General features: G+C 37.8%; 1 protein-coding gene across 1 annotated transcript in view; it reads left to right on the top strand.

The window, feature by feature from the left end:
- madd (MAP-kinase activating death domain) overlaps positions 1-25540 on the top strand; it is a 71230-nt gene that overhangs the window by 39589 nt on the left and 6101 nt on the right. The window contains 28 exon segments of the mRNA XM_067424569.1: positions 592-751; positions 1345-1448; positions 1563-1718; positions 1721-1758; positions 1846-1907; positions 1909-2097; positions 2206-2345; positions 2915-3013; positions 3511-3549; positions 4580-4609; positions 6449-6508; positions 9063-9171; positions 10830-11016; positions 11139-11289; positions 11613-11816; positions 13606-13662; positions 15221-15321; positions 15448-15531; positions 16916-17074; positions 17417-17534; positions 18031-18093; positions 18701-18821; positions 19152-19257; positions 20921-21031; positions 21136-21243; positions 21359-21523; positions 22793-22865; positions 23077-23183. Coding sequence (XP_067280670.1) covers positions 592-751; positions 1345-1448; positions 1563-1718; positions 1721-1758; positions 1846-1907; positions 1909-2097; positions 2206-2345; positions 2915-3013; positions 3511-3549; positions 4580-4609; positions 6449-6508; positions 9063-9171; positions 10830-11016; positions 11139-11289; positions 11613-11816; positions 13606-13662; positions 15221-15321; positions 15448-15531; positions 16916-17074; positions 17417-17534; positions 18031-18093; positions 18701-18821; positions 19152-19257; positions 20921-21031; positions 21136-21243; positions 21359-21523; positions 22793-22865; positions 23077-23183 — 3101 coding nt within the window.

The following is a 25540-nucleotide window of genomic DNA, read 5'->3' on the forward strand; positions in this document are numbered from 1 at the left end:
ACATCACTTTCCCGCCGGAACATGCCCCCTCAGCGAATGGCTACATTACTCACCGAGACGAAAAGCTCCTTGCTAGCTCCTTTTCGCTAATAATATGCCATTATTACAAATTCTTACAGAGGATTACATATTACATATCGTAGACCTGCAGTTATGGGCAGCTTTTCCCTCTAAAAGCAGAAGCAGCAGGTTGGCTGTGGTTTAAGTGATAAAACTGCACACTATTGTCAAGTCCTTCTCAAGCTTGGAACCGCGATGTCCATGGGGTCCGGGACAAGCCTCTTCTAGATTTGACTGCTACATGTTGCCCCCTAGTGGCAAATGTTAAACAATGTACATTTTAAATAATGTAAATAATTATTCCTGACTTTCTTCGTACCTCCCAGAATTTTTGATAATTCTCACCTTTGCAAAACTAAAATCAAATCTCAAATATGCGCAGGCTGACAACTCCACACAGCCCGCCTTCAATTGTAACTTACTTTTAGTCTATTGTCTGCTGTTTGGTCCTAAGCAGCTTTAAACTTACCTGCATGTGCAATCTCTCTGTAAAAACTCCATTATGTATTTCCCACTTTGTGTTTATTTCAGATGTGTACGACCCCTCTCTAATAGGCGATAAGCCTAAGTGGTACGCCCACCAGTTACAGCCAGTATTCTACCGTGTGTACGACGGGAACTCTCGTCTAGCAGAGGCGTTGAGTGGACCCCTGCAGGATGAGACCAATGATTCAGACCCAACAGATGACAGGTTGAAAACACTAAATACATACTTGTCTATGAGTTTTTTGTGAACTTGCAGCTGTATACACATTTACAAAAACTCATAGACAAATGCTGTTCACTTTTTATTGACATATATACATACACTGCCATTCAAAAGTTTGTGGTTTGTATTTTTGGAATAGTAGAAATGAATACTTTCAGTCAGCAAGGGTGTATTTAAATTGATTAAAAAAAACTAACAATACATACTAAAAGTAATGACTTGCATAGTGTTACAAAAGATTTATATTTCAAAATAAACGCTGTTCTTTTCATCCACCAAAAAATCAGAAATTACACTTTAAAATAGAAAATAGTTGTTTTAAATGATTAGTTCCCAAAATTACTGGTTGTACTGTTTTTTTTTTTAAATCAAATAAATTTAGCTTTGGTGAGCATAATTTTATTTATTTTTATATATCTCTGTCAGTAACATTATAAAATCTTACCGAACCCAGACTTTTGAATGCTAATGTATATTTGATAGATTGTTGTGTTCAAAAATGTTTTTGACTATTTTAAATGTGATTTATTTGTTACTGTGTACTATTTATTTATATTTAATATGTATTATTTCAGTGGTAGTGACAGTGAAGCATACGATGACTCCAGCTCTTCCTACTCGTCCCTTGGAGATTTTGTGAACGAGATGATCAAAGGGGACATACAGGGGGACACACCAAGTTAGCATCACCATTTTTAGTTTCTTTCCAAACCATCATTCTATAGAGATAAGTCTTCATTAAACTCAGAACTGTTGAGAAGTTCAGCTTCATAATTGTTATATTGCTCTTTAGATGTTGACCCCCTGACCCATGCAGCACTGGGAGATGCAAATGAGGTAGAGATCCATGATTTCCAGGAGTATAAGGGGGACAGCGGTGACCCAGAGCCAGAAGGTCCCCTAGAGGCAGCGGACAGCCAGCCGCTGCGGTCCAGCTCCAGCACCACGGCCAGTCCAGCCCCAGTACAGTCATACAGGGAGTCAACCATGTCAGTGATTAAACTATGTGTGTTATCTGAATCTAGAGCAAAGCCTTGTGTAGTGTGATACTTAAATGCTGTGTTCTTTTTTTGCAGGAGCAGAAGGAACCTGTTGAGGTAGAGGCAACAATAAGTATGCCCCTCCAGAACTCTGTCCCAGACTGGTACTCCACCTTTTACAAGACCCGCCCCTGATCCGGTGCCTGTTGACCCAGGCAATAAGAAGCGAGAGTATGATAATCCCTATTTTGAGCCCCAGTATGGCTTCCCTACAGAAGAGGATGCAGAAGCAGAGGAACAGGAGGAGAGTTACACACCACGATTCAACCAGAATCTTAATGGCAACAAGTATGTACTCCGTTAATAGTCCACTCAAACACAATGAATCTGCGTCTCAACTGCACAGACCAGCATTCTAAGTCCTCTCCCCAAATTGTGTGTATTGTGTGTGTTTAGGCCATCACGTCCATTGAGACCCAGCAGTCTGAAGCTTCCAGGGGAATCTGACGGAGAGGGAGATTCCAGAAATAGCTCTCCGAACTCCACCATCTCCAACAATAGCGGCGATGGCTTCGGGGGACTCATGTCCTTCGCCAGTAAGTGGCCTGCTTAACATAACCTCTATTCATTTCTTAGTAGCTCATGCTCCTGTTGCAAAATGTGACATAAAGATACATAAAACACAAATTAACATAAATGTATTTTTGTTTCGTTTTTTGCTAAAGATATCTGCTTAAATTTCTGACTAACGTTGAAATTATTGAAAAATATTGTGAAGGTTACATGGCATCCTTTTTAACTAATTTTGTTAACATTTCTAATACTGTTCAAAAGTTTGGTATCTTTAAGAACAGTTTTTTTTTTTTAAAGAAAAAACATTTTAAACGTTTTAATATTTTATGACAGGATTACTAAAGGATCATGTGATGGCTGCTGAAAATTCTGCTTTGTCATCATAGGACTAAATTACATGTTAAAATATTGAAATAGAAATAAGTTATTTTACATTGTAATGATATTTCACAATATTACTGTTCGAACTGTATACAAATAATTGCGAATTTGATTTGTATATGAGCCTTCTTTCATAAATATGAAAACATCTTACCGATCCCAAACCTTTGAACAGTAGTGCATACATTTCTCCTAAATCGCGTGTGTGCAGGTAACCTGTATAAAAACCATGGCACCAGTTTCAGTCTGTCCAGTCTGGCTCTGCCTAATAAAGCGCGTGAGAAGAACACACCGTTCCCCAGCCTCAAAGGTACACACGTCCCTCGGATCTTTCCATGTGACCTTCCCGTTCATCCATCCATCTGCTCGCCCTGTCTCATTCCTCCAGTCTAGTCCAGTTATCTCCTTCTCTTCTTCTTCCTCTCCTTTTCTCCAAACCCTTTAATCTTTTCTTTTCCTGTATGCTTCTTTTTCCACATCTGTCTTTACTAAGGCAGTGTAAATAATGATTGAATCTCCAATTAGTCTGAACTTGTATATTAACTCCACTGAAGTAATTTATCAAATAAGGATCAAATAAGTACATGTGTAAGTAGTTAGACAATGATAATTCAGTTAGGAATATATGTAGTTTAAGAGAGTTTTTGTGAATGAGATTAGTCTGTTTAGTACAGGCATTTGGTATAGAGAGACTCCAACCTCAGCTGTTAAAAAGGAATTCTTCTTTACTTTAGTTGACTAGTTTTAAATTTTCCACTTTTTTTCTCTTCTTTCTTTATATTTTGTTTTATGTATTTAATTTAAAAGAATATTTTAATTTCGATTTAACAGAGGACACAGATCAAGGTTTGTGGGAATGTTTGCCTGATTTCTTTGTCCCAACCCATGTCTTTTATACAATGTTGCTGCCTTGAAAGTGAAGAGTATCAAGCCTCCTCCGTGCTCCACTAAGAAATTAAATTAGTGGGGAAATGGTGGCATAGACTAGGGCTGGAACTGACACAATTTATTGAATATCTAGAATTTATTGATTATCTAGGACCCCCAACCCCCCACCCCCAGGACCCCTAAGTAAGAGCCATCATAGCTACTCTATGTATGAACTTTTACTTAATGATAATATTTATGATAGAAGATTAGATGCAGTGTAAGCCTAATTAGGAAGGGAGTTTACTTTGGCTGCATTTCTTATCGCTCTCCATTGTTTAGACACGTTGTAACAGACCCTAGCAGTATCCTTAACTAAAGAATCAAACATGGCAGTGTCCCTAAAGTTTTACAACGTTTGACAGTGCATTATTAAATCAATGAGTCCAATCGAGGCGTGAGTTCATTCATTACATATTTTAGAAAACCAACAACAGTGGTAAATGCTTTGTAATCGGTGCATTTGGAACTTTGTATAAAACTGAATGCTGTGTGAACAATGTTAAAATTCGTAAACCTGAAGCCTGTAAAAATATGCAAAAAATTCACTTTAATAGTCTAAATATTTGCACTGCCATCACATCGTTTTTTTGGTGTTTTATTTCCAGAAGCTTCTAAATTTATGAAGCTGTGGTTTGCCATTTAACTTTTAAAGATTTTATTTAGTCTCTTGTTTAAAAAATGTCCACACTATATTTTGTAATAGCGGCTGGTATTCAGCATGTCCAGAGTAGCAACCGCCGTCATTGGGGATGGCCATAAACATCGCTACAAATCCTTGCATTTCATGCAAATTGACGATAATCTGTTGACTCATTGTTCCAGCCCTAGCATAGACATATATTCACTTTCTTAGCTAGCAACCATGGTTCTTATTATTGCTGTTGTTGTTATTGTTGACTTTATTTTCTGTTTGTTTATGATTTTGGATGATGTTTGTATTGCTCAGACGATGGTGATGACAGTCCTGAAAGTCCTGGTATGTTTCATATCTTGTAGCCTGCCCTGATGGGAAAACTTTATAGTAATATAGAACCTATGAGTCCTGAGAGAAGAGAAACCCACTTTTCTCACTTTGAACCTGACTGACAGACCTTCATTGGTTTCTAACTCCTGTCCTCGATGTTTCCTTTTACACCCTTCAATCTGAACCATAACACCAAACAGCACTTGTCATGGACTGATAATGTCTGCTATTTCAGGGTTGGAAAATAACATTTCACGGGACAGCAGTTTGGAACCTCTAAGATAGAGGATATATCTGTGCTCACATATATCCGCTATACCCTTCCTCCTCCTTGTTCCTACTCTGTGATTTTTAGTAATGAACATTATTATCGGTGGCACTTTTTTTTAGTAGTTAACAGCCAGCTCATGGTTACAGTATTCAAAATATTTTTCTTTTTTCTATTCAGAAAAGATGTTTCTGTAGGAATGGAATGATACAATTTTTGACTGCTCTTTGTGTTGTGCGGTGTTTTTGGAGTGATCTTTCCTTTATTTGTGTGTCACCTCAATTGGAGACAGAGTTGAGGTCTGTTCCATTTCAATTCCACCTGAGCTCCCCTGGGTGAATTGAAGATAACAAAACCACACTGGGAGAAGTGCAGTCACTCAGAACATTTCAGGCTCTGATCGGCTTCAGAACTGAAATGTAGTTTCTACTAACCTTGGATGATACATTTCCACCAAAGTCTCCCTAAAGTAGACTTTGAAGTTTGATGGCTGTGGTGTTTTGAAATAAATCGATGATATGTCAAGGATTGTTGCTTGTACACACAGATAGTGTGCAGCTTTAAGCAGAGAATAGTAATGCTGCTTTTAGAGCTGGGTACAGGAGAAAACCGATAGAGCACTGCAGGACACGAAACCACTCTACATTCCAGCTAGCATGTCGACTGGTAATGATTTTCTTCTTTTAGTGTTCAGTGAACACAACAAACCCTTTTTACTGTCAAAACAAGGAACAACAAATGACCATCTCTAGTGTCTTTATTGACCGGACAATCCCTCCAGCAGTTACACCATGTCAATTTGAAGAATGTGCTCTTTCTTCACAAAAAACAAAACAAAACAAAAGTACAAAAATGTGTCCCCTCTGCTGTCTATTAAATGTAATTTTGCTCTAAGCTTGACATAAAAACACCATTAAAAACCACCAGAAATTCCAAAAGGATATAATAAATAATCAATTTATTAACTTAAAAAATTAAACATGCATCAATTAATTGTTCATTATAATATGTAGAACATGCATTTACAAATTAGATTTTCATTGTCATGCCAACTTTAATTTAATATTTGATTTATTACTTGTGCACATGTAACATTTTTAAAAGACTAGTTAAGTCATTTTAGTGCAAAAACAAAACGTTCTAATATGAACATTAATTTCTGTTTTGCCAGTTTTATGAATGGAGTTTTGTAGAACTGCTTCATGTAATCATAGTTAATCAAAACCTCACAAGCTATTCTATTTCTATTCGATATTTAAATCTGGAATGCTCAACTAAAGTCACATCTTTTTCTGAATCTCTCTCTCTCTCTCTCCTCTCTCTCTCTCTCTCTCTCTCTCTCTCTCTCTCTCTCTCTCTCTCTCTCTCTCTCTCTCTCTCTCTCTCTCTCTCTCTCTCTCTCTCTCTCTCTCTCTCTCTCTCCTCTTTCATATCCCATGCTCTCTGCTGGTTTTCTCTGTTATATGTACACGTGTTCGACGCTTGTGGTTGTGGGTTGATGTTTGGACTGGTTCTGTCTTGGGCCGGTGTTGTTCTCTGTCCTCTCTTTGACCCCCTGCACTAATTCTGGCTTCTGTGTCCAGTATTTGGGCTAAATTCTCTAATGGAGATTGTAACAGAGATCGGCCCGGGGAGCGGAGAAGGTGGGTTCCGCCCTTTGCTGCGTGAGCTGCATGCTTCTCCAAAGCCAGTCAGCTACATCTCCCAGCATCCTGTTCCACCATCGCTTCCTTATTCCTCACCTTCAACAGTCACTTTTTGTCTGATGTCAGTCATTTGACTCTTTTGTTCACATGCATCATGTCTTTATTTGATGGACTGGGCCTGTAGAATTGGACTGTTATGTCATATGGAGAGATTAATGATGTCTGTGCATGAGAACTTCACAATGCATGAGAACTTCTTTAATACTATTTAAAAAGTATCTCATGATGTTTGTTGAGAGAATGTCCAGCATATGCAGATCCAAAGTCTAGGCAGAATAAGCAGAAAGTGGCTACATTGACTGTGTTTAGTTTATTTGTAAATGAATGTGCTGATTTTGCTGATGATTTTGATGATGATTGAAGACCCTTCTGCATCACAGTGGTCTCCAAGGCTGCATTTATTTTATCACATTATACTATATTATACAATATTATTACAATTTAGAGCAACCTATTTCAATTTAGTAATAAATACGAAATTATTAGATTTTAATTACAGTTTATTACAAAAATTATTACAATTTAGATTATAATATATTATATTTTTGTTAAAATGTAATTTATTTCTATGATGGTAAAGATGATTTTTCAGAAATGACTTCAGGAAATCGTCATTTCAGATCCTTCAGAAATCATTCAGGAAACTCAAAAAAGATTTTTGTAAACAGTTGTGCCGATTAATATTTTTGTGGAAACTTGGACGGCTGCATTTATTTTATTAAATTGTACTATATTATACAATATTATTACAATTTAGAGCAACCTATTTCAATTTAGTTATAATTACTCAATTATTAGAATTTAATTACAGTCTATTACAAAATGATTACAATTTAGATTATAATATATTATATATTTCTTAAAATGTAATTTATTTCTATTATGTTAAAGATGATTTTTCAGAAATGACTTCAGGAAATCTTCATTTCAGATCCTTCAGAAATCATTCAAGACGCATTAAACAAAGATTTTGTAAACAGTTGTGCCGATTAATATTTTTGTGGAAACTTGGACATTTTCAGGATATTTTATTATTGTTACATTGTGTTACTTTATTGCATCCTCGGTAATGCCGCTTATTAAAGAAGAGCTGCAGTGCACTGAGCCACGTGACTGATTAGCTCTCCACTGGATATTCGGCAACGATAGTTTATCTCATTAAATAACAATGGTATTTTCTGTTTAAATGACTAATCTTCTTAGCAGGCTTCAATTCATAATTAATGCATTTGGTTTTACTGCTATAAGTTGTTTCAAAACACCTCTTTGGCAGGCTTGTAATAGCATATAGTTACTCAGACTTCATAGTGTGGCATGTAAGTCTTGTCTGAAAGTATTTCCAGTCTAACATGTAATCTGCCACACAGTGCGAAATGTGTTAACATGGCTATCTGTTAATATATAGCACAAGCCATCAATGCACCGGCTGTGCTTTATGAATCTAAAAGATCTTTGCACAAAGGCTGGATAGACACACACACACTGAACGGCTTTGTGTGTGTTAGTATATGTCCTTTTGCCGTACACTCACAGCTACAGTAAGTGTGTGTAGTACGATCAGGAACTGAGAAGGCTCATTTAAATTTTTGTTGTTTCTTGTTACCATCCAGTCTGTTTCTCACTCACACATTCTTCCACTCATTTTTCTCACTCTGTTCTTTGCCTGTATGTGTGTGTTTGCACCAACTAGCGTCATTGCTCCTGTAATGTAGCTCTCCTTACTGCTCCAGTCCTTGAGTCGCCCGCTGCCAACGTTAGCGTCATTAGTCATGTAATACCCCCACGCTGCAGTATCCAAAATATTGAGGTGCAAAGGAACGTTTCAAGTTAAAAGATGTGTGTGGTGTCTTTTTTACCAGACACGGGATTAAAACATCTGTGGGGGCCTTATACTGCACCGTGTGTTTTAATGCTGTAGTCATTGTGTTTTTTCTGTGGTGATTAGATGTGTGTTTTTAAGTGATGTGAATTTTTAACTTATAAAAGGAATTCACTCTTTATTTGTGTGTGTGTGTGTGTGTGTGTGTGTGTGTATGGGCTTGTTTTTGTGAAATATCAGGACACAAATATTTATAATGACATGGGTAATGTCCTCTTATTTAACCCTCTCCTTGTAATACCTATGTCATACCCCTGTCCCCCCAGCTAAAGGCTTAAAAATCATACAGAACAAGCTTTTTTGAGAATATAAAAATGCAGAATGTGATGAGTAGGTTTAGGGATAGCAGCAGTGTAGGGGGATAGAAAATACGGTTTATATGGTATAAAAACCATTACGTCTAGGGAATGTCCCCACATTTCACAAAAACAAACGTGTGTGTGTGTGTGTGTGTGTGTGTGTGTGTGTGTGTGTGTGTGTGTGTGTGTTTTGGGGTGGGGAACGGGTAGGTTGGTTGATGGGTGGGTATTATTGACACATGGAAGCAGGTTCCATGTGACAGCCATACATACATATGAGGTCCAGTCTGACAAAGTAAATGGTCTGTTGTAGGTGCACGAGCTCCCAGAGCGCTGGTAGATCAGAAATCCTCTGTTATTAAGCACAGTCCCACCGTCAAGAGAGAGTCTCCATCTCCTCAGGGCAGAGCCAACAACACCAGGTACTGCAAATGTCTTGATTTATGTGCTTTTTAAAACATCTTGCAAATTAGAAAAAATACAAGTAGATGTGATTAATCCAACTGAAAAAAAAAAATGTAGTAAAAGTAGTGGTGAAATCCTGATAAATGTTTTTTTTTTCAGGATTTGTTGGTGAATAATAAGTTCGGTAACACTTAAGTTTTAGGGTCCAATTCTCAGTATTACCTAGTTGCTTATTAGCATTCATATTACTAGGAAATATATTAGTATAATACACTTATTAATGCCTTATTCTGCATGACCATATTCTACATCCCTTACTATAAACAGTAATTAGGAGTTTATTGAGGCAAAAGTCATAGTTAATAATTAGAATTGGACCCTAAACTAAAGTTTGAGTGAAAGTTAAAAAAAAATAGAAATATTTGTATAATTATAAATATCTTTGACACTTTTGATCAATTTAATTATACATTTTAAATAAAAATAATACATTTTTACTGACTTCAAAGTTCGAAATGGTAGTGCATGTACACTCACTGCCACTTTATTAGGTACACCTTGCTAGTACCGTGTTGGACCATCTTTTGCCTTCAGTCTTAAATCTTCATGGCATAGATTCAACAATGTGCTGGAAACAATGGATTGAGATCTGGTAACTGTAGAGTTCATTTGAGTGTAATCAAGTCATTGTCATGCTCAATAAACCAGTTTGAGATGATTTGAGCTTTGTGACATGGCACGTTATCCTGCTATAAAAGGATGGACAGTGGACAGGGTCGGCAGTAAAACTAAGGTAGGTTGTGACATTTAAATGATGCTCAGTTGCATCATCTATGTTTTCAAATTGTTTACGTCAATTTCTAACCCTGTCATGTGAATGCAGCAGTAAAAATTACACTTATCAAACCAGGCAACTTTTTTTTTCAATTTTCTATTGTCCAATTTTGGAGAGCCTTTGTATAACTGTAGCCTCAGTTTCCTGTTCTTTCCTGTTCTTGACAGGAGCAGCACCTGGGGATTTGGGACATACTAATTCTATTTTCAAATACTATAGTATGGATAGTATGCGAATTGGGAAGCAGGGGCATCTGTTTCAAGGTTCGACATGTTGTGCGTTCAGAGATGGTCTTTTGCATACATTAGTTGTAACTAGTAGTTATTTGAGTTACTGTTGTCTTTCCTATCAGCGCGAACCCGTCTGGGCATTCTCCTCTGACTTCTGGCACTAACAACTGCTGCTCACTGGATATTTTATTTTTTTAGGACCATTCTCTGAAACCCTTGATGTTTGTGAATGAAAATGCCAGTAGATCAGCAGTTTCTAAAATATTCAGACCAGCCCGTCTGGCACTTACCATGTCATGCTCGAAGTCGCTTAAATCTCCTTTCTTCCCTATTCTGATGCTCCGTTTGAACTTCAGCAGATCTTCTAAATGCCAGCTGAACGGGTGTACCTAATAAAGTGACCAATGAGTGCTTGTAAAAATATTACACATAGTTGCATTATTGTTAAAAATAAACCATTCACTAATAACCTTATTGTAACTAATTGTACTAATTGTAAAAAATAAAATATGAATGGGATTGGTACTTATGTTTTTACTTCTGTTGCTTTCTTTTGAGTGTCTATGAAGTGAATATGTGGCTCTTGCTCCATTAAACCTGGTCTGTGCAGTGAGAACCAGCAGTTTCTTAAGGAGGTGGTCCAGAGCGTGCTCGATGGCCAGGGTGTGGGCTGGCTCAACATGAAGAAGGTGCGCCGTCTGCTAGAAAATGAACAGTTGCGCGTCTTTGTGCTCAGTAAACTCAACCGTGCGATCCAATCAGAAGAAGATGCTCAGCAGGAAGTTATAAGAGATGTGGTGAGTTAGAAGCGACTAGTCAAACAAGAGTTGATGCTGAACTAAAGCAAAACTCTAATGTCTTACTCATTATATAACTAATGTTTTGTTCATTATATGTTTTCATGTGCCTATATGTATAGGAGATAAACAGGAAAGTGTATAAAGGCATGTTGGACCTATTGAAGTGCACAGTGTCCAGTTTGGAGCACTCTTACTCTAATGCTGGCCTGGGAGGCATGGCCAGTGTCTTCAGTCTTCTAGAGATAGCACGCACACACTACCAAACCAAAGGTAACCTTCATTTGAATGTCCAAATAAATAAAATAATCTTAATGTTTAGCATCAAACATGGTTTCTGCCTGCAGTCAGACCAATAGATATATACCAACACAAAAAGTTCTCGCTTTCTAGAAGGTTCTTGTTCTTCTTCTTCACAGCTATGTGCAACTTGGTGTCAGTACCCTTGGGTTTCAGCCTTTTTTCCATACCTGTTTAGAGAAATCACCTGTAACCTATCTTTAAATTTTACTTCTATCCCTTTTTCTCCATGTGCTATTTCCTTTTCTTTCTGTTTCCCCTGCTCTATTTCTTCCGTGCCCGCTTGTGGCTCACAGACCCAGAGAAGCGGAAACGGAGCCCCACAGAGGGGATTAGCAGCCCAGGCAGTAAGGAGAGCCCATCTAGCCGAATGGAGAGCGCCAGGGCGGCAGGCGTGCTCCTGGTACCCCGTATACAATTGCCACCACCCTCCTCTGGGAAATCGTCACGGCAGTTTGATACACGGAGTCTGAACGAAGAGAATTTTATTGCCTCCATTGGTGTGTAAACTGCAGGCCTCATTGCATGCCCCTCCCCTTCTCGCTGCTTGTTACGTTCCCTGAGCTCACTGGGGGCCACGTGTCCCACGGGTCCGCTTCCTCTATTTCATTAACTGTCTACACCGAGTTTGTGCCAAAACTTAAGAATTGCAATGGATCAAGTGTTCCCTCACCTGAAAATTTTAATTCTGTCATAATTTGCTCATCCCCGTGTCATTCCGAACCTGTATGGCTTTCTTTCTTCTGCAGGACACCCACAAAAAAAGATAGCTTAAAAGTCAGTGGTGTCCAAAACATTGACCCCCTTTGACTTTCATTCTACACACAGAAAAATAGGGTGTCAAAATTGTACCTTTAGGGGTACAACAGCTTGTCGCTGGGGCAGTACCCTTAAAAGGACATCTTTGTACCTTTTTTACTCCTAAAAGGTGCATATTAGTACCTTTGAGTACAAATGCATACCTTAAGGTACTACTATGAACCTTTTTGGGGTAAAAATGGTTCAAAGTTGTCCTTTTAAGGGTACTGCCCCAGCGACAAGCTGTTGTACCCCTAAAGGTATAGTATGTATAGTATACCTTTAGGGGTGTATAGTAAAACAAAAAACCATGAAGACATTTTTTCAGACTATACTTTTCTTTTCCAAAAAAATAAATAAAGTCACAGATTTTTGCAATGACTTGAGGGAAAGTAAATAATGACAGAGTTTGAATTTTTTTTGTGAACTCATTGTAGCATGAGTGATCCTTCCAAAAACAGACAAATTCTGCAGTTTTCTAGCTCTTGGAGCCAACAAATATTTTAAGGGGGCATTGGTTGGTGTAGACACATTACTGGAATATTGTGATGGATATGAACCCAGTATATGTACAAAACTTCTGGAATGTTCAGCGTGTTTTTTTTCAAATCCTGTTTGCCAGTCCCGACTCACCTTAAATACATTAGATGCATGTTAGTGAAAGACTATCCAGCCGAGAGTGAACTAGTGGGACGGTGAAGGTCTTGGACTGAACCACTACTCTCTATATAAGGGTCCTGAGCTGTTGTCTCCCCTGTTAACAGTCCTATGATGAGCCCTAAAGCCAACCGCAGACACTGCTTACATTTGAAACGCCTGGAGTGGCTTGTCGATTTTTAGGCCCAGGCCTCTGATTGGCGGTCATATCTGGGGCTGTGTACAGGGGATCGTCCACCACCCCCTCTCTAAACCCCAACCCTCATAACCTTGCCTTGTCTGTCCTACGGTAATAATGCACCTGCAATTCTACGGAATGTCTTTGAGACTGCACCCCCTGCTTTTGCCACACCTCATTTCACTCACCAGCTGTGAGGCTGATTTGTCGTTCTCATCTCACGCCTTTTGTACCTCCCAGGCCGTCCACCCTCACCTTGGAGAGCCATTGCCCATTATGGATGACAAGAATGGGGAAAGAAAACCAAGATATGAGGCTGATTTTCTGTGAAATCCATCATATTGGCTCTTCAGGAACAGGGTGGCATAGCTTAGGATGTTTTGTAATGGGACCCCCACTAGCTTTAAATGATTGGATGGTTTAAAAAGACTTCAGATCCTTCATTTAGCTTGCATATGGCTGTGTGAACATTGCAAAACATCCTTGTTTTGGAACATGCGACTTTGCACTTGATCAGTTTTACTTGTTTTTTATTATTATTTTTCTCTCTCTCTCTCTCTAAAAAAAAAAAGCTCATCCTCCATATCTGACAATTCAACCGGCTCTCTGATTCTCTCTCTGTCTTTCTCTCCTTGCTTGCAATGCATCTTGGGTAGAATTGTGGAGCAAGCACCAGGATAACAGAAAGCAAAAAGCTTTGGAAAAAGAACAGAGTAAGATCACTTCCCTAAGCACCCAATTAGACTTTCCTTTGCAGAACTACAAAACAGGGACTCTGTCCTTCTGCACCTGCACCAGTCCTCTTCCCTTAAACCACTTTCTATTGTGGGTAGAAACAGAATCTGCCCGTAAATATTCAACTACTTCTCAAAAAGCCCATTTAGACATGTGGCCCGAACATTTTGTCAGTGAATTGCATTTATTTAAAAGGAGCAAGGTATATAGTACAAAGTTAAAATGGCAATCCATCCAAAGTTAATTTTGAGGTACAAAATAAGCCCTGTACACATACAGAATTAGATTATACTGAAATTAAATCAGTTTTTGGGCCAGTATTTCTAAGTGTGCAAGTCTGACTCTTGACTAGGGATGTGCAATTTGGTTATTTTGACTGCTTGAGTACTTGTGTCAAGAGGCCTTTTCTGTCATTATATCAAGTCTTTTTGTTTTTTTAGCACCTCACTTCATGAGGGGAGTGTTCTTTTAAAAAATGCATTGCAAGACCCCTGCACTAGAATGCGTTCCTGGGTATACATAGTGTTGTAAGTGCCGTTCCTCATGCGGACTGAAAGTCAAGTCTCTGTATATAGGTGCCTCCCTATCAAAGAAATCGGACCGCAAGGTACCGTCTGATATTCTATTGTAACCAATCGCAAACTTATCATCAATGATCAATGCTATCACTTCCCAGTACTCAGGTATTTAATGCCCATTCCTACTCTTGACTGGTTTGACTTGGCAACTTATCCTTTCTACTGTGATGGAGTAGATTTATATCACACATACTTTTTTTGACTTTGAGTTCCTACATTTAGTTTATTTTTAATTCTTATCAGGTGGTGTAAATAATTGATAATCGGGTTATTTTTGTGTAGATTTGTAGTTATTTTTTACAGTTCTTTCTCAGTGACAGTCACTGAACAACGAGATGCATTGTCTTTGGTTTTCCACCTCATTTTACTTATAGTTACTTTACTTGCAAGTATGCGATGTGAGAAACAACAATCGAGTAGTGAAAGAGATTCAAAGATCATTTGCATATGCTTTCGGTTTCACTTCGCAAATTTTACAGTGGAAGATTTGGAGTACAGCTTAAATATAACTTTTTTTTTGCTCTTGATGCCTCGTGCAGTGGATTCAGTTTTAAAACATGTTGGGGTTTGTCAGCGCAGTATCGGTTTCTTCATTTAAGAGTGCGCTAGTAGCATCCGAAGCTTCCTCCTGTCCGATTGGTTGACTGTTTGCCTGCATGTGTGACTGCTTTTGTCTGTGATATCTAGCACTACTGTGTATGAACTGATCTTGCCCACTGTCAGCTGATCTGCTTCTGTGAGTTTCCCCAATATGACCGCGAGCATTATTTGTTTCTGTCTGTCTGCTCTGCATAGTCTAATGAGTGGCAGCCGGCTGAAATGGCATTATTCCCCTTGGTGATAATTTTCATGTCGCTCTGTAGAACAGAGATGGCTTCAGCTCACTGTTAGTCATGTGACGTCCCGGAATGCAGTGCAGAGTTAATGGTTGGAAGAGCTGATTGTATGTTTCATACAGGGGCCGATGGAGCAAAACAGCGTCTAGAAGGTGGAGACACTGATGAAAAGAAATCACAGATCAGTGCTGACAGTGGCCTCAGTGTTACGTCTGGCTCACAGGTCGGTGTTAACCTGTCACAATATAAATCTAATATATACTTTTAAACTTTAACAAAATGTATAATTTTTTTTTTGTTCCTTTCATTGGCCTATTTCATCTGTTCTTCCTGCTCTTTCGTTCTCCAGAAGAGTGATACAGATTCCCTGGCGAGCTCCGAGCCTCCTGCTCTGACGAGAAGCACCAGTCAGGACTCAGAGGCTAGCACAGTGGTAGGGCACGGCCAATGCAGAGACTCTGCCATCCTTTCCCTTTGATACACTTCTGGAAATCCAAATTATATGTAGTTCCCACAAACTTGTAGTATTTTTTTTACAGTCTTTCTTTCTTGCATTATAGACAAGTTTGTTACTTTCTGTTTGTGTTAATGGATAGTTCACTCAAAAAATGTATAATATGTCATCCTTTACTTGCCCTCTATTCATTTCAAATTTTGATGATTTTCTTTCTTCTATAGACCAAAGTAGATTTTCAGGGGAAGAGTCTCACTGACCATAAAAATAGTCCATACGACTCATACATACAGTAACACAGTATTCCAAGTGTTCTGAATGTGAATACTATTTTGTTGAGTTGGAGTTATACTTATGCACTCAGAAACAATTAAAAACATGAAAGTTTTGTAAGTTAGTTTGATCTATGACTTTTATACACACTGCATGCCATTTTAAGGACTCTCACAGCCTCTTTTTCATCCATGTAAAATTCAATATGGCATCTACTCTAAAATCTGAAGGCCTATAGCCAACCACCTGTCATATAAAACCCACCAAAATGCACAACTGCAAAACATAGAGAAAACAGATCTGTCATTTTTAGATCCCAATATGCTGTTTCCATTTACCAAAATAATCTGGTTATGGTTGAATTTATATTGACAGATACAATCAAGTACGGTACTGCTCTATAGTTTTTCTCATTTAGAAAAGCTGTTTCACTCAGAAATGTCACTAGTCGGTCATAACTTCCATTACATGGTAACTTGTAGTTTACTCAGCAAGATACTATTAATGAGATGATGTGAAATCAAAAACCTAAGATAATGATTTAATGACGTACATAATGTTTAGTTGGACTCGGACTATGCCCTTCTGGACTCAACTGGTTAAATACTGTTCACTCGAATAAGGTGGACCTAAACCCAACACTAATTTTTTCTGTGAATAAATTATAAATTATGTAGGTTTCAGTTTGTTCCTCACACAAAGCTGTTGTATAGTTTTAAAAGACATGGGAAAAAGTGACATGTATAAACATGTTACTAAAGATTTAAAATAAATGCTGTTCTTTCACACAAAAAACAGTGTTGCAGTGTTAAAAACAGGTTTCCACTAAAATATTAAGATAGAAAGTTATTTTCAGATTGTAATATATCCTAAGATTACTGTTTTTACAGTATATTTAATTAAATAAATGCAGTCTTGTTAAACAATCATACCAAACCCATAACTTTTGAACTATAATTTTTGTTTCACTGAAAATAATCATGCCGATTTTAAACAACATTTTGATTTTGTAATGAACTAACCTTTTAAGAAGACGTAAAAACTATCTTGTTTGCTGTACTATTGCTGATCTCTGACCTTGGATCTGTAGGTGAGTAACAGCTCAGGTGAGACGCTGGGTGCCGACAGCGACCTGAGCAGCACTGCTGGAGACGGCCAGACAGGAAGACATGCTCAGCATCTCAACCTGTCCCGCGGCACACTGTCCGACAGCGAGATTGAGACCAACCCTGCGACCAGCTCTGTGTTCGTGAGTATCTCTTGCATATCCATATCCTCAGGTTTAGTTTCAGTCATTCAAACTACATCTAAACTTTCATTGTTATAATAATACACACATGTAATAAAACAGGACAATGACAAATCAAAGGTACACTATGGAACTTTTAATGCTGTAGTGGTTAATAAACAAAACTGCTTGCGGCTTGTGTAAGAACAAGAAGACTCTGTTTATGGATATGACTAATGACGCAGGTACTACTGCGCAGAGGTTGTCATCCCGTCGGTGTGAATATATTAAATATATATTTTATTATTTGTTTATATACTACTGTTAAGAAGTTAAAAGTTTGATCGGTTGTTTCTCATATAGGGCAAGACCCATAAGCTGAAGCCAGGAGTGAAGGGACCTGTTGCTGTTAATAAAGGAGCACCAGCACAGCCCCTTGAGGATTTTAGCATGAGGATCTACCTGTGTGAGGGACTGCTGGGTAAGACTTAATCTTCCTTCTTATTCCATTCAGCATTCCTTTTCTTTCTTTCTTTCATTCATTTTTTTCTTCTTCTTCCATGTCCATTCTCTCTGTTTTAGTAATCAGCTCAATGTCCATGTCAATTCAAAATTATGAGATATTTCCAAAAGTTATCAGTTTGCTTTCCATAACTTAATGTTTAACAATTGTTAAAACATGTCTGCTGCACAAATAACCCTCTATTACTATCTATAATCTGTTTGCAACAGTTAATTCTGTAAACCATGCTTACATACTGACCACAAGAGCTGTGTAAAGTCCTATGTGAATTTGCTCCAAACAAGTTTTTTGTCTTAACCATCCTGTGATGAATTATTAGTTTGAATATCTATGACAGCACACAGCTTTGCTTCTAACACTCTCTAACAATTTCTTTGCCTTCTGCACTGTGGCCTCCTCTTTTCCCCTCTCTCTTTCCTTTTTCTTTTTTCTCCTCTCATTTAATGCCACAAAGGGCGAGATAAAAGCTCAGTTTGGGACCAACTGGAGGATGCTGCAATGGAAACCTTTTCTCTGAGTATGGATAAACTCTGACCTTTGACATTTTGGATGTGTTTTTATATTGGGATTGTAGTATTAGACACTACATGCCTTCCCTCACATCCATACTATGACTGTGTTTAAGTCTTGTATGGAGCATGTTTTTATTTTTATTATAAATATTTGAATGTATTGGTGTGTGCATGGTATTGTTTGCATGAATGTATGGTCCGTTTATGGTGGTTTTACCTGAAATCTCATAAGCGAATTAAAATACACAAACCAGATGGATCAGATATGCCAATTTTATTTTGTAATTGAATGTGTTTGTGTGAAATTGAGGGGTGATAAAAGCTGCTTGAGACAATGTGAATGCTGAAATAATAAGCAGATGTATGGAGGCGTGTGTTAACTCTGTGTTAAAATTAATTTCATAAGGTTTGATAGCAAGATCTATTTATTAAAGCATGTTGTGCAGTTGCTTTGGCTTTGCTTGAACTTTCTTTGTTCATTTTTGTAGGTTTTTTTAGTGTAACACGCGACTTATATTCGTTTTGTGACATGGTTTTGAACATCTGATGCTTGATTTGAAATGTTGCTTTTTTTTAAATTAAGAGTAAAAATGTGTGTGCGTGTGTGTGTAGGTAAGGAGCGCTCTACTCTGTGGGATCAGGTGCAGTTCTGGGAGGACGCTTACCTGGATGCCGTAATGTTGGAACGGGAAGGAATGGGGATGGATCAAGGACCACAAGAAATGATTGACAGGTTAGTGTGTTCTGTAATTGCCTCCAGAAGTGTTCACACAGAATCAAAAGCAACAAAAAGAACACAAAATGCAGAAAAGAAAAATAAATGAAATAAATTAATTTCATCATTCAGAATGGTTTGATTTTAAAAGTTTACATACCTCAATGAAGGCACACTGCATACTGGTTTCCTTTTCATATGTTCCGCTCTTGGAAAATGATAACATATTGGAATGGTTTGAATGAGCCTTAAGCTAAAAGCTTTTTGGTCATGCTAGGATTCAGATGTAAACTGTTCTGTTGTATTTTGATTATGCTGTCCAAACATGACTGTGCTGTGGTCTCTTAGATATCTTTCTGTGGGAGATCATGACCGCAAGAGACTGGAGGACGATGAGGACAGACTACTGGCCACTCTCCTGCACAACATGATCGCCTACATGCTTATGATGAAGGTATATATAAAAACTCACTCTCACGCTGAACATTTTTCAAACGAACAAGTTTCCTTTGAGGCAGTCTGTTGAAGAGATACAGCTAACGTTACTTATGAAGACACCAGCGTCATTGTGATGCCCTCAAAGCTAAGCATTACTAATAGTGTAACAAGCTGTATGCTGTCATTGAGTAATTACGCACACACAAAAGTGTGCATAAATTTGAAAGCTTGTTTTCATTGATGTGCTTTCATTGTATTTCAGACAAACATATATATAGCTCCTAACTTAATAAAAACAAGATGTGTTGCTATGATAAATAATTAGGTCTACCTCAAAATGTAGATCTGTATGTGCAATGTACTTTATCTGAATTAAATAAAAACACATCTCCCTTTTTTGCTCACGTCCCAGCAATTACCTACTACTCCGTGGGCCATGTAGTTTGCCGACACCTGGTTTAAATTAATGTAGCCAAAAAAGAACTTTTTTAAAAGAAGACTATTCTGTGTCAAGATATCATCGTTCTTTTGAGAATTTGAAGAATTGTAATGTGACGATCGGGTGCAGATATGTAAATCAGAGAAAATCATAGATGCGGGTGGGTGGCGGGTGTAGGATTTAAAAAAAAAAAAAACATATACATATAAACATATATAATTCTTTTTTATTTTTTTCAGTTGGAGGTTTTTTTTCCTCCAGTGTCTATTTAAGTGCAAATAGTGTGCCTTGTTGGCAAGGGCTATTTACACTGTCTCTGCCCACCAATGCCTGGTAGGTCCACGCAAGATGAAAAAAGACCCATGTGTTATAATGCCCCCAGTGGCGTAGTCAGTAGAGCATAAGGTTCACAAAACTAGCTTTGGTTGCAGTCGACCCAGGTTCAAATCCACCTTTTGCGAGCTCGCTTTTTCCCCGTCACATATTACATTGGAAAGGCATTTTCTTTCAATAAAAATGAAGAAAATGTTCTTAAAGTAGAAATAAAGTGCTCAATGACTGTAACAAAAGTATTTATTGGGTTAGGGGTAGGTGTGGGGAGGTCTTTTATTGTCCCATTAAGGCGGCATCTATGTGTTAAGTTATTATTGTGTCCTGTTAATGTACAAAAATACTGAGTTTCAAATAGTATGTCTCTGTGAAAATAAAGTATAAATAGCATCTTATAACTATTTACACATATTGCAAAGAACTGCTAATTTTACATGGTGTAAATAGGATATATCACTATTTTCACTTAGTGTAAATAACATTGCTATTTGCTTTTAGTGCTAATAGCCGCTTCCTTTTATTATTTGTAAAGAAAAATACTTTTATTCATTAGGATGTGTTAATTTTATCACTGTATAATAAAAAGATTTTTTTTAAAAATGTTCCACTAAAATATCTAGCAGAATAATTGTTTTCTACATAGATAATAATAATAAATGTTTAAAATTAGCGATGATGATGATACTATTTTTAAAAATAGTTCTTTTAAATTGCAGAAATATTTCACAATGTTACTCATTACTTTGTAATGTTAAAATAATGTGATTTTATTTTTGATCAAATAAATGCAGAATTCGGGCGCGTAAAAGACTTTCAAAAACATGAAATAGTTTTGAAATAGTTTTGGTCTTGCTGACCTCAAACGTTTGCTCGGTGGTGCTCTCTAACTATTACTTCTCTATTTATCTAGGTCAGTAAAAATGACATCAGGAAGAAGGTACGGCGTCTAATGGGGAAATCTCACATCGGCCTCACACACAGTCAGGAGATTAATGAAGTCCTGGACCGCCTTACAAATTTGGTAAGTGCTGATCAGATGAAGAGTTACAGCTGTTGCATATAAGCCAGTAGCCAAACATATTATGATCAGGTGTTGAGTGACTGATAGATTGTGTTATGTTGCAGAATGGCCGGGAGCTTTCCATCAGGCCAAGTGGCAGCCGACACATTAAGAAGCAGACATTTGTGGTACATGCTGGGACTGATACAACTGGTGACATATTTTTCATGGAGGTAGGAGTTTTGTATGTCTGCTTGCCTCATTTTTTATTCTATTTATTTAGTCTGCATAGAAATATGTTGTAACTGAGCATTCAGTCCTCCTTTCCTCTTTTTTGTGTGTGTTTAGGTGTGTGATGACTGCATTGTCTTGCGCAGTAACATTGGCACAGTCTATGAGCGCTGGTGGTATGAGAAGCTCATAAATATGACCTACTGTCCCAAGACCAAAGTGTTGTGTCTGTGGAGGAGGAACGGCCAAGAGACACAGCTTAACAAGTTCTACACTAAGAAGGTGAGACGCACATCAGTGTAAAGGCATGCTGTAGTACAAACATACATACACTCCAGTGATGCGCGGGTCAATGTATAAAAAAATCTGCACCCTTACCGACGTTTTCAACTAACCTGCCTGCAACTCGGACTGCAAAAAAAAAGCCCACGTCCCACATTTTTTAAAAGTAGCAACTGCTCACTGTAGCGTCATTGGGCCATAGACGTAGGAACTAGGGGTGCGGGGAGTGTGGCCGCCCTCCGTCAGCTTCCCTGGCCTATAATATCCATTAATCCAGCCTGTGGAGGAGAGAAATGTTTCAGGCCCTGACGTGGTGTGCAATGCAGGCAGTTCTTGAGGTGTCGCATCATTTTCCATTTCATCTGTCTAGATGCTTATTATTGATGTATGCATTGTTTATGTTTCAACCCTGAAGAAGAATTCATCAGCAGGTCAACTGAGAGAAGACCCACTTTTGGAAAAGTGTGAAAGCCCTTAGGAGTGCAAACAGTTATTTTTCTGAATGCTTGATTTATTAATTTATTTACTTTCATTTTCTTAACTATTAAGACACTGCATGTGTTTATCCAGTCTAATCGACGTGTGTGTCTCTCCCGCGACTTTCCCAACAAAAATCCCACCCCCTCTAAGAAAATACATAAAACTGACATTACATTACTGAACTATATGCGTTTAAAAGTAGCCTATTAAAATTGTACAATAGCATTGCTCAGTTCAGCGTGTTGGCAAAACGGGCATTTGTCCGGCGTCAGCATATATTTAAAAGTTATTAACGCTCAACATTCAAAAGCTAAATAAGGATTTCCCACTTGTGGCTTAGGCTATTTCACCATGTGGATGCCTAATTGAAGCTCTTGCAAGCACAAAATGCAGGCATAGAATATGATAATAAAGTCTTTATTAAGGCATTTTAGACTAACAAAACAGGTAGACTAAGCCAAAGACTACAATATCCATAAATAAATGTTCACAAATACCCAATTTAGGCCTATATATTTCATAGAAAATTGTGTTTAGTACTATATAAATTACAAAAGTTTAATTAGCATCTTTATTTCAAACGACCCGACCGACCACGACCAGAATATCATTACAAATATTTTTGGATGACTCGTAACCACGGGTGACCGCATGCACACGCTCATTTTGGAACCCGTGCATCACTGATACACTCTTACTCTAAATAAAAAAATGTCGTATTGTTTCAGTATTGTTAATCTTAATTACTGTGCTTCACTTTCTCTCTTTCTGTGTTTTTTGTGTGTTAAGTGTCGGGAACTGTACTACTGTGTTAAAGACAGCATGGAGCGTGCCGCTGCACGACAACAAAGCATAAAACCAGGTATAATGCATGTCTGTACTACATTTCAAAAAGTGTGGGGTTGGTAAGATTTGTTTTTTTTTTGGTTTTTATTGAAAAAGTCTTTTCAGTTACATCATTAATTGTTTACATTAACTGTTTTGTATTTTAATATAGTTTAATATATATCTGTGATAGCAAAGCTGAATTTACAGGAGCCATTGATGCAGTCTTTAAAAAAATGTGTGTGTAGGTCCAGAGTTGGGAGGCGAGTTTCCTGTTCAGGACATGAAGACAGGGGAGGGTGGTCTCCTTCAGGTCACACTGGAAGGCATCAACCTCAAATTTATGCACAGCCAGGTAGGAGGTGATGCCTTTAGCGTAACCATGACAAAGTGCTTGCCAAATTCAGCACCAACCTTTCCTCTCATTCTCAATCCATACATTCCCCTGTTTCTCTTTTCTCTCTTCTGCCACTTCTTGTCTGAATTCATCTCATCATCTCGCCATGTCTCTACTCCTTCCTTTCACTCTTTCTTTCTATTTGTGCCTTCCTTCCTCTAAAGAGGTTTTTTGGAACAACTCACTAAGTAATACAAATATTTGCTAAATAATTAAATACAAGGTCAAATCTAAAATCTGGAAGCTTTTATAAATGTCTGGAAGTGTTGTTCCTGAAGAATCTCTAAGAGGAATAGCCGTTTTTGTTGTTGCCGTTGTTGTTTGGCTTTATTTGCTGGATGTTTGTTTTTGGGTTGCTTAAATCATAAGCAGAGATTTACTTTTTCAAATGTCAGAACATTCCACCCGCTGTGTGTGTTAGTATGACGTGTTAATGGTCACAGTGCCCAGCTCTGGTCCTTACGGTATGTGAGTGTTGGTGTGATGTCGGTTTGTTGTGGTGTGCCAGAGGTAAGAAGTAGAACCTTGTGCAAAACATATTCAAAGCAGTAATGTATCGCTGGGGAGGTTTAAAGAATACATTTCTAATTTGAAACTACTTGAGGGAGGTTTAGTTGTATACTTAACCAAATGTATAAAAATATGCTTTAAATTAGTTCTAATGGGAGACAATCACGTAATAGTTCTTAATAAGCCGGATTTTATAGGCGCTACTTGTGATTATGATTGCTGCTTGTGATTAAGAGCATATGTCCACCTTCTGTGACCTAACACCACTGTTCTGCGATCATTTAACCTGGTTAATTTGACTCTTGTTACGCTGCTATTCTTCAAGCATATATGTAAAGTCATTTCAAAGAGAAGGGAAACTGATGTGTATTTCTGAATGTATTTCCAAAAAAATAGATAAAAGGTTTTCTTTTTGATGGGAAAAAACACATATCCCATTAGTGAACTCCCTCAAGGTGAAAAGCAGTAATTATGTAACGCTGATACTCCGGACAAGACTGGAATGATTAGCAAACTATGTAAACCTTAAGCCATTTATTTCATTCTGACATACTAACTTTTTTTTGCCAAGGTCTTTCTAGGTCATAGTCTTCAGTCGCTGTAATGACCTTAAGGTTTGGTTCTCCCAAAAAATTTAAAAATCTTTCATCATTCTCTCACCCTCATATCATTCCAAACTTGTATGACTTGCTTTCTTCTGTGCTACATGAAAAAAAAATATTTTAAAGAATGTTTAACCTTACTGTTTCAATTCCCATTTTCTTCCATTGTATTTTTGTACATACAATGGAAGTCAATAGAAGCCCAAACAGTTTTTTGTATGTTCTTCAGAAAAAGGAATGCGTACAGATTTGGAATGATGTGAGGGTGAGTAAATGATAATAGGATTTTCATTTTTGGCTGAACTATCCCTTTAATATATCATTATGACATATATATACCTCTCTGTGGTCACTAGTCATTACAGACTGCTAACATAACTTGCCTGTATGTCCAAGACAAGTTTCCCTAGGGACAAATGACGTAATCCTTGAATGAGTTCAGCATTGTTTAAAACTAAAATAAAAAAAAATCATCTATGTAGTGTAGTTGTGTGTTGTAATGGTTTTGGCACTATTCTGTTTTGGCTGTAGGCATGTGTGAGGGAGCTGGTCTTCGTTGCTGGTGGAGGAGGCATGGAGGGTAATGGGGTGGGAACACATCAGGGCTTCAAAACTAACATAAACATAATGGCAGATATTAACAGTTAATGTAAGAAGACTTTATTCTTTCTGGATGGAATCAGCGGTTGTAGTTTAATCCTGTAAGAGTGGGCTCGTAAGCACCAGAGGGTGTTTTGTGCTCTTTTTGTCCAATAATAATCCAAACCGTTTCTCTCCCATGCTCTCTCCCCCTGCAAGGAGCGGAAGGTACACAACCTCTGCAGTCTTTGCTTTTTAGCATAACATTGTCATTTACTTTTTCTTTCTTTTCCTTGTTCTGTAGCTTTTCTGGCAGATGTCACTTTTGTGTGCTTATTTTTTTAATGTCTTTTGTATTATTTTCTCTCTCTCTTTGGTTCTTTTTTGGTCTGTGTGTCTGTTTGTCTTTTTTTATGATGATGATGGAATTTTCCATGGATGTCTTTGCATGGGCCCTTTCAGCACGTAGGGGGAACATTGCCATGATTTTGTTCCCACTTTTGGTGCAAATGTTCACAGCTTCAGGTTCATATTAGTTCTTTAGTGCTTTAAAGATACTTCTGTTAATACAAGTCACGAGTGCCGTAAGGATGCGTCATACTGAATAGTGCAGACAAGGATTAT

Source organism: Pseudorasbora parva, chromosome 1 (genome assembly GCF_024679245.1).
Source record: "Pseudorasbora parva isolate DD20220531a chromosome 1, ASM2467924v1, whole genome shotgun sequence".
Lineage (NCBI taxonomy): Eukaryota > Metazoa > Chordata > Actinopteri > Cypriniformes > Gobionidae > Pseudorasbora > Pseudorasbora parva.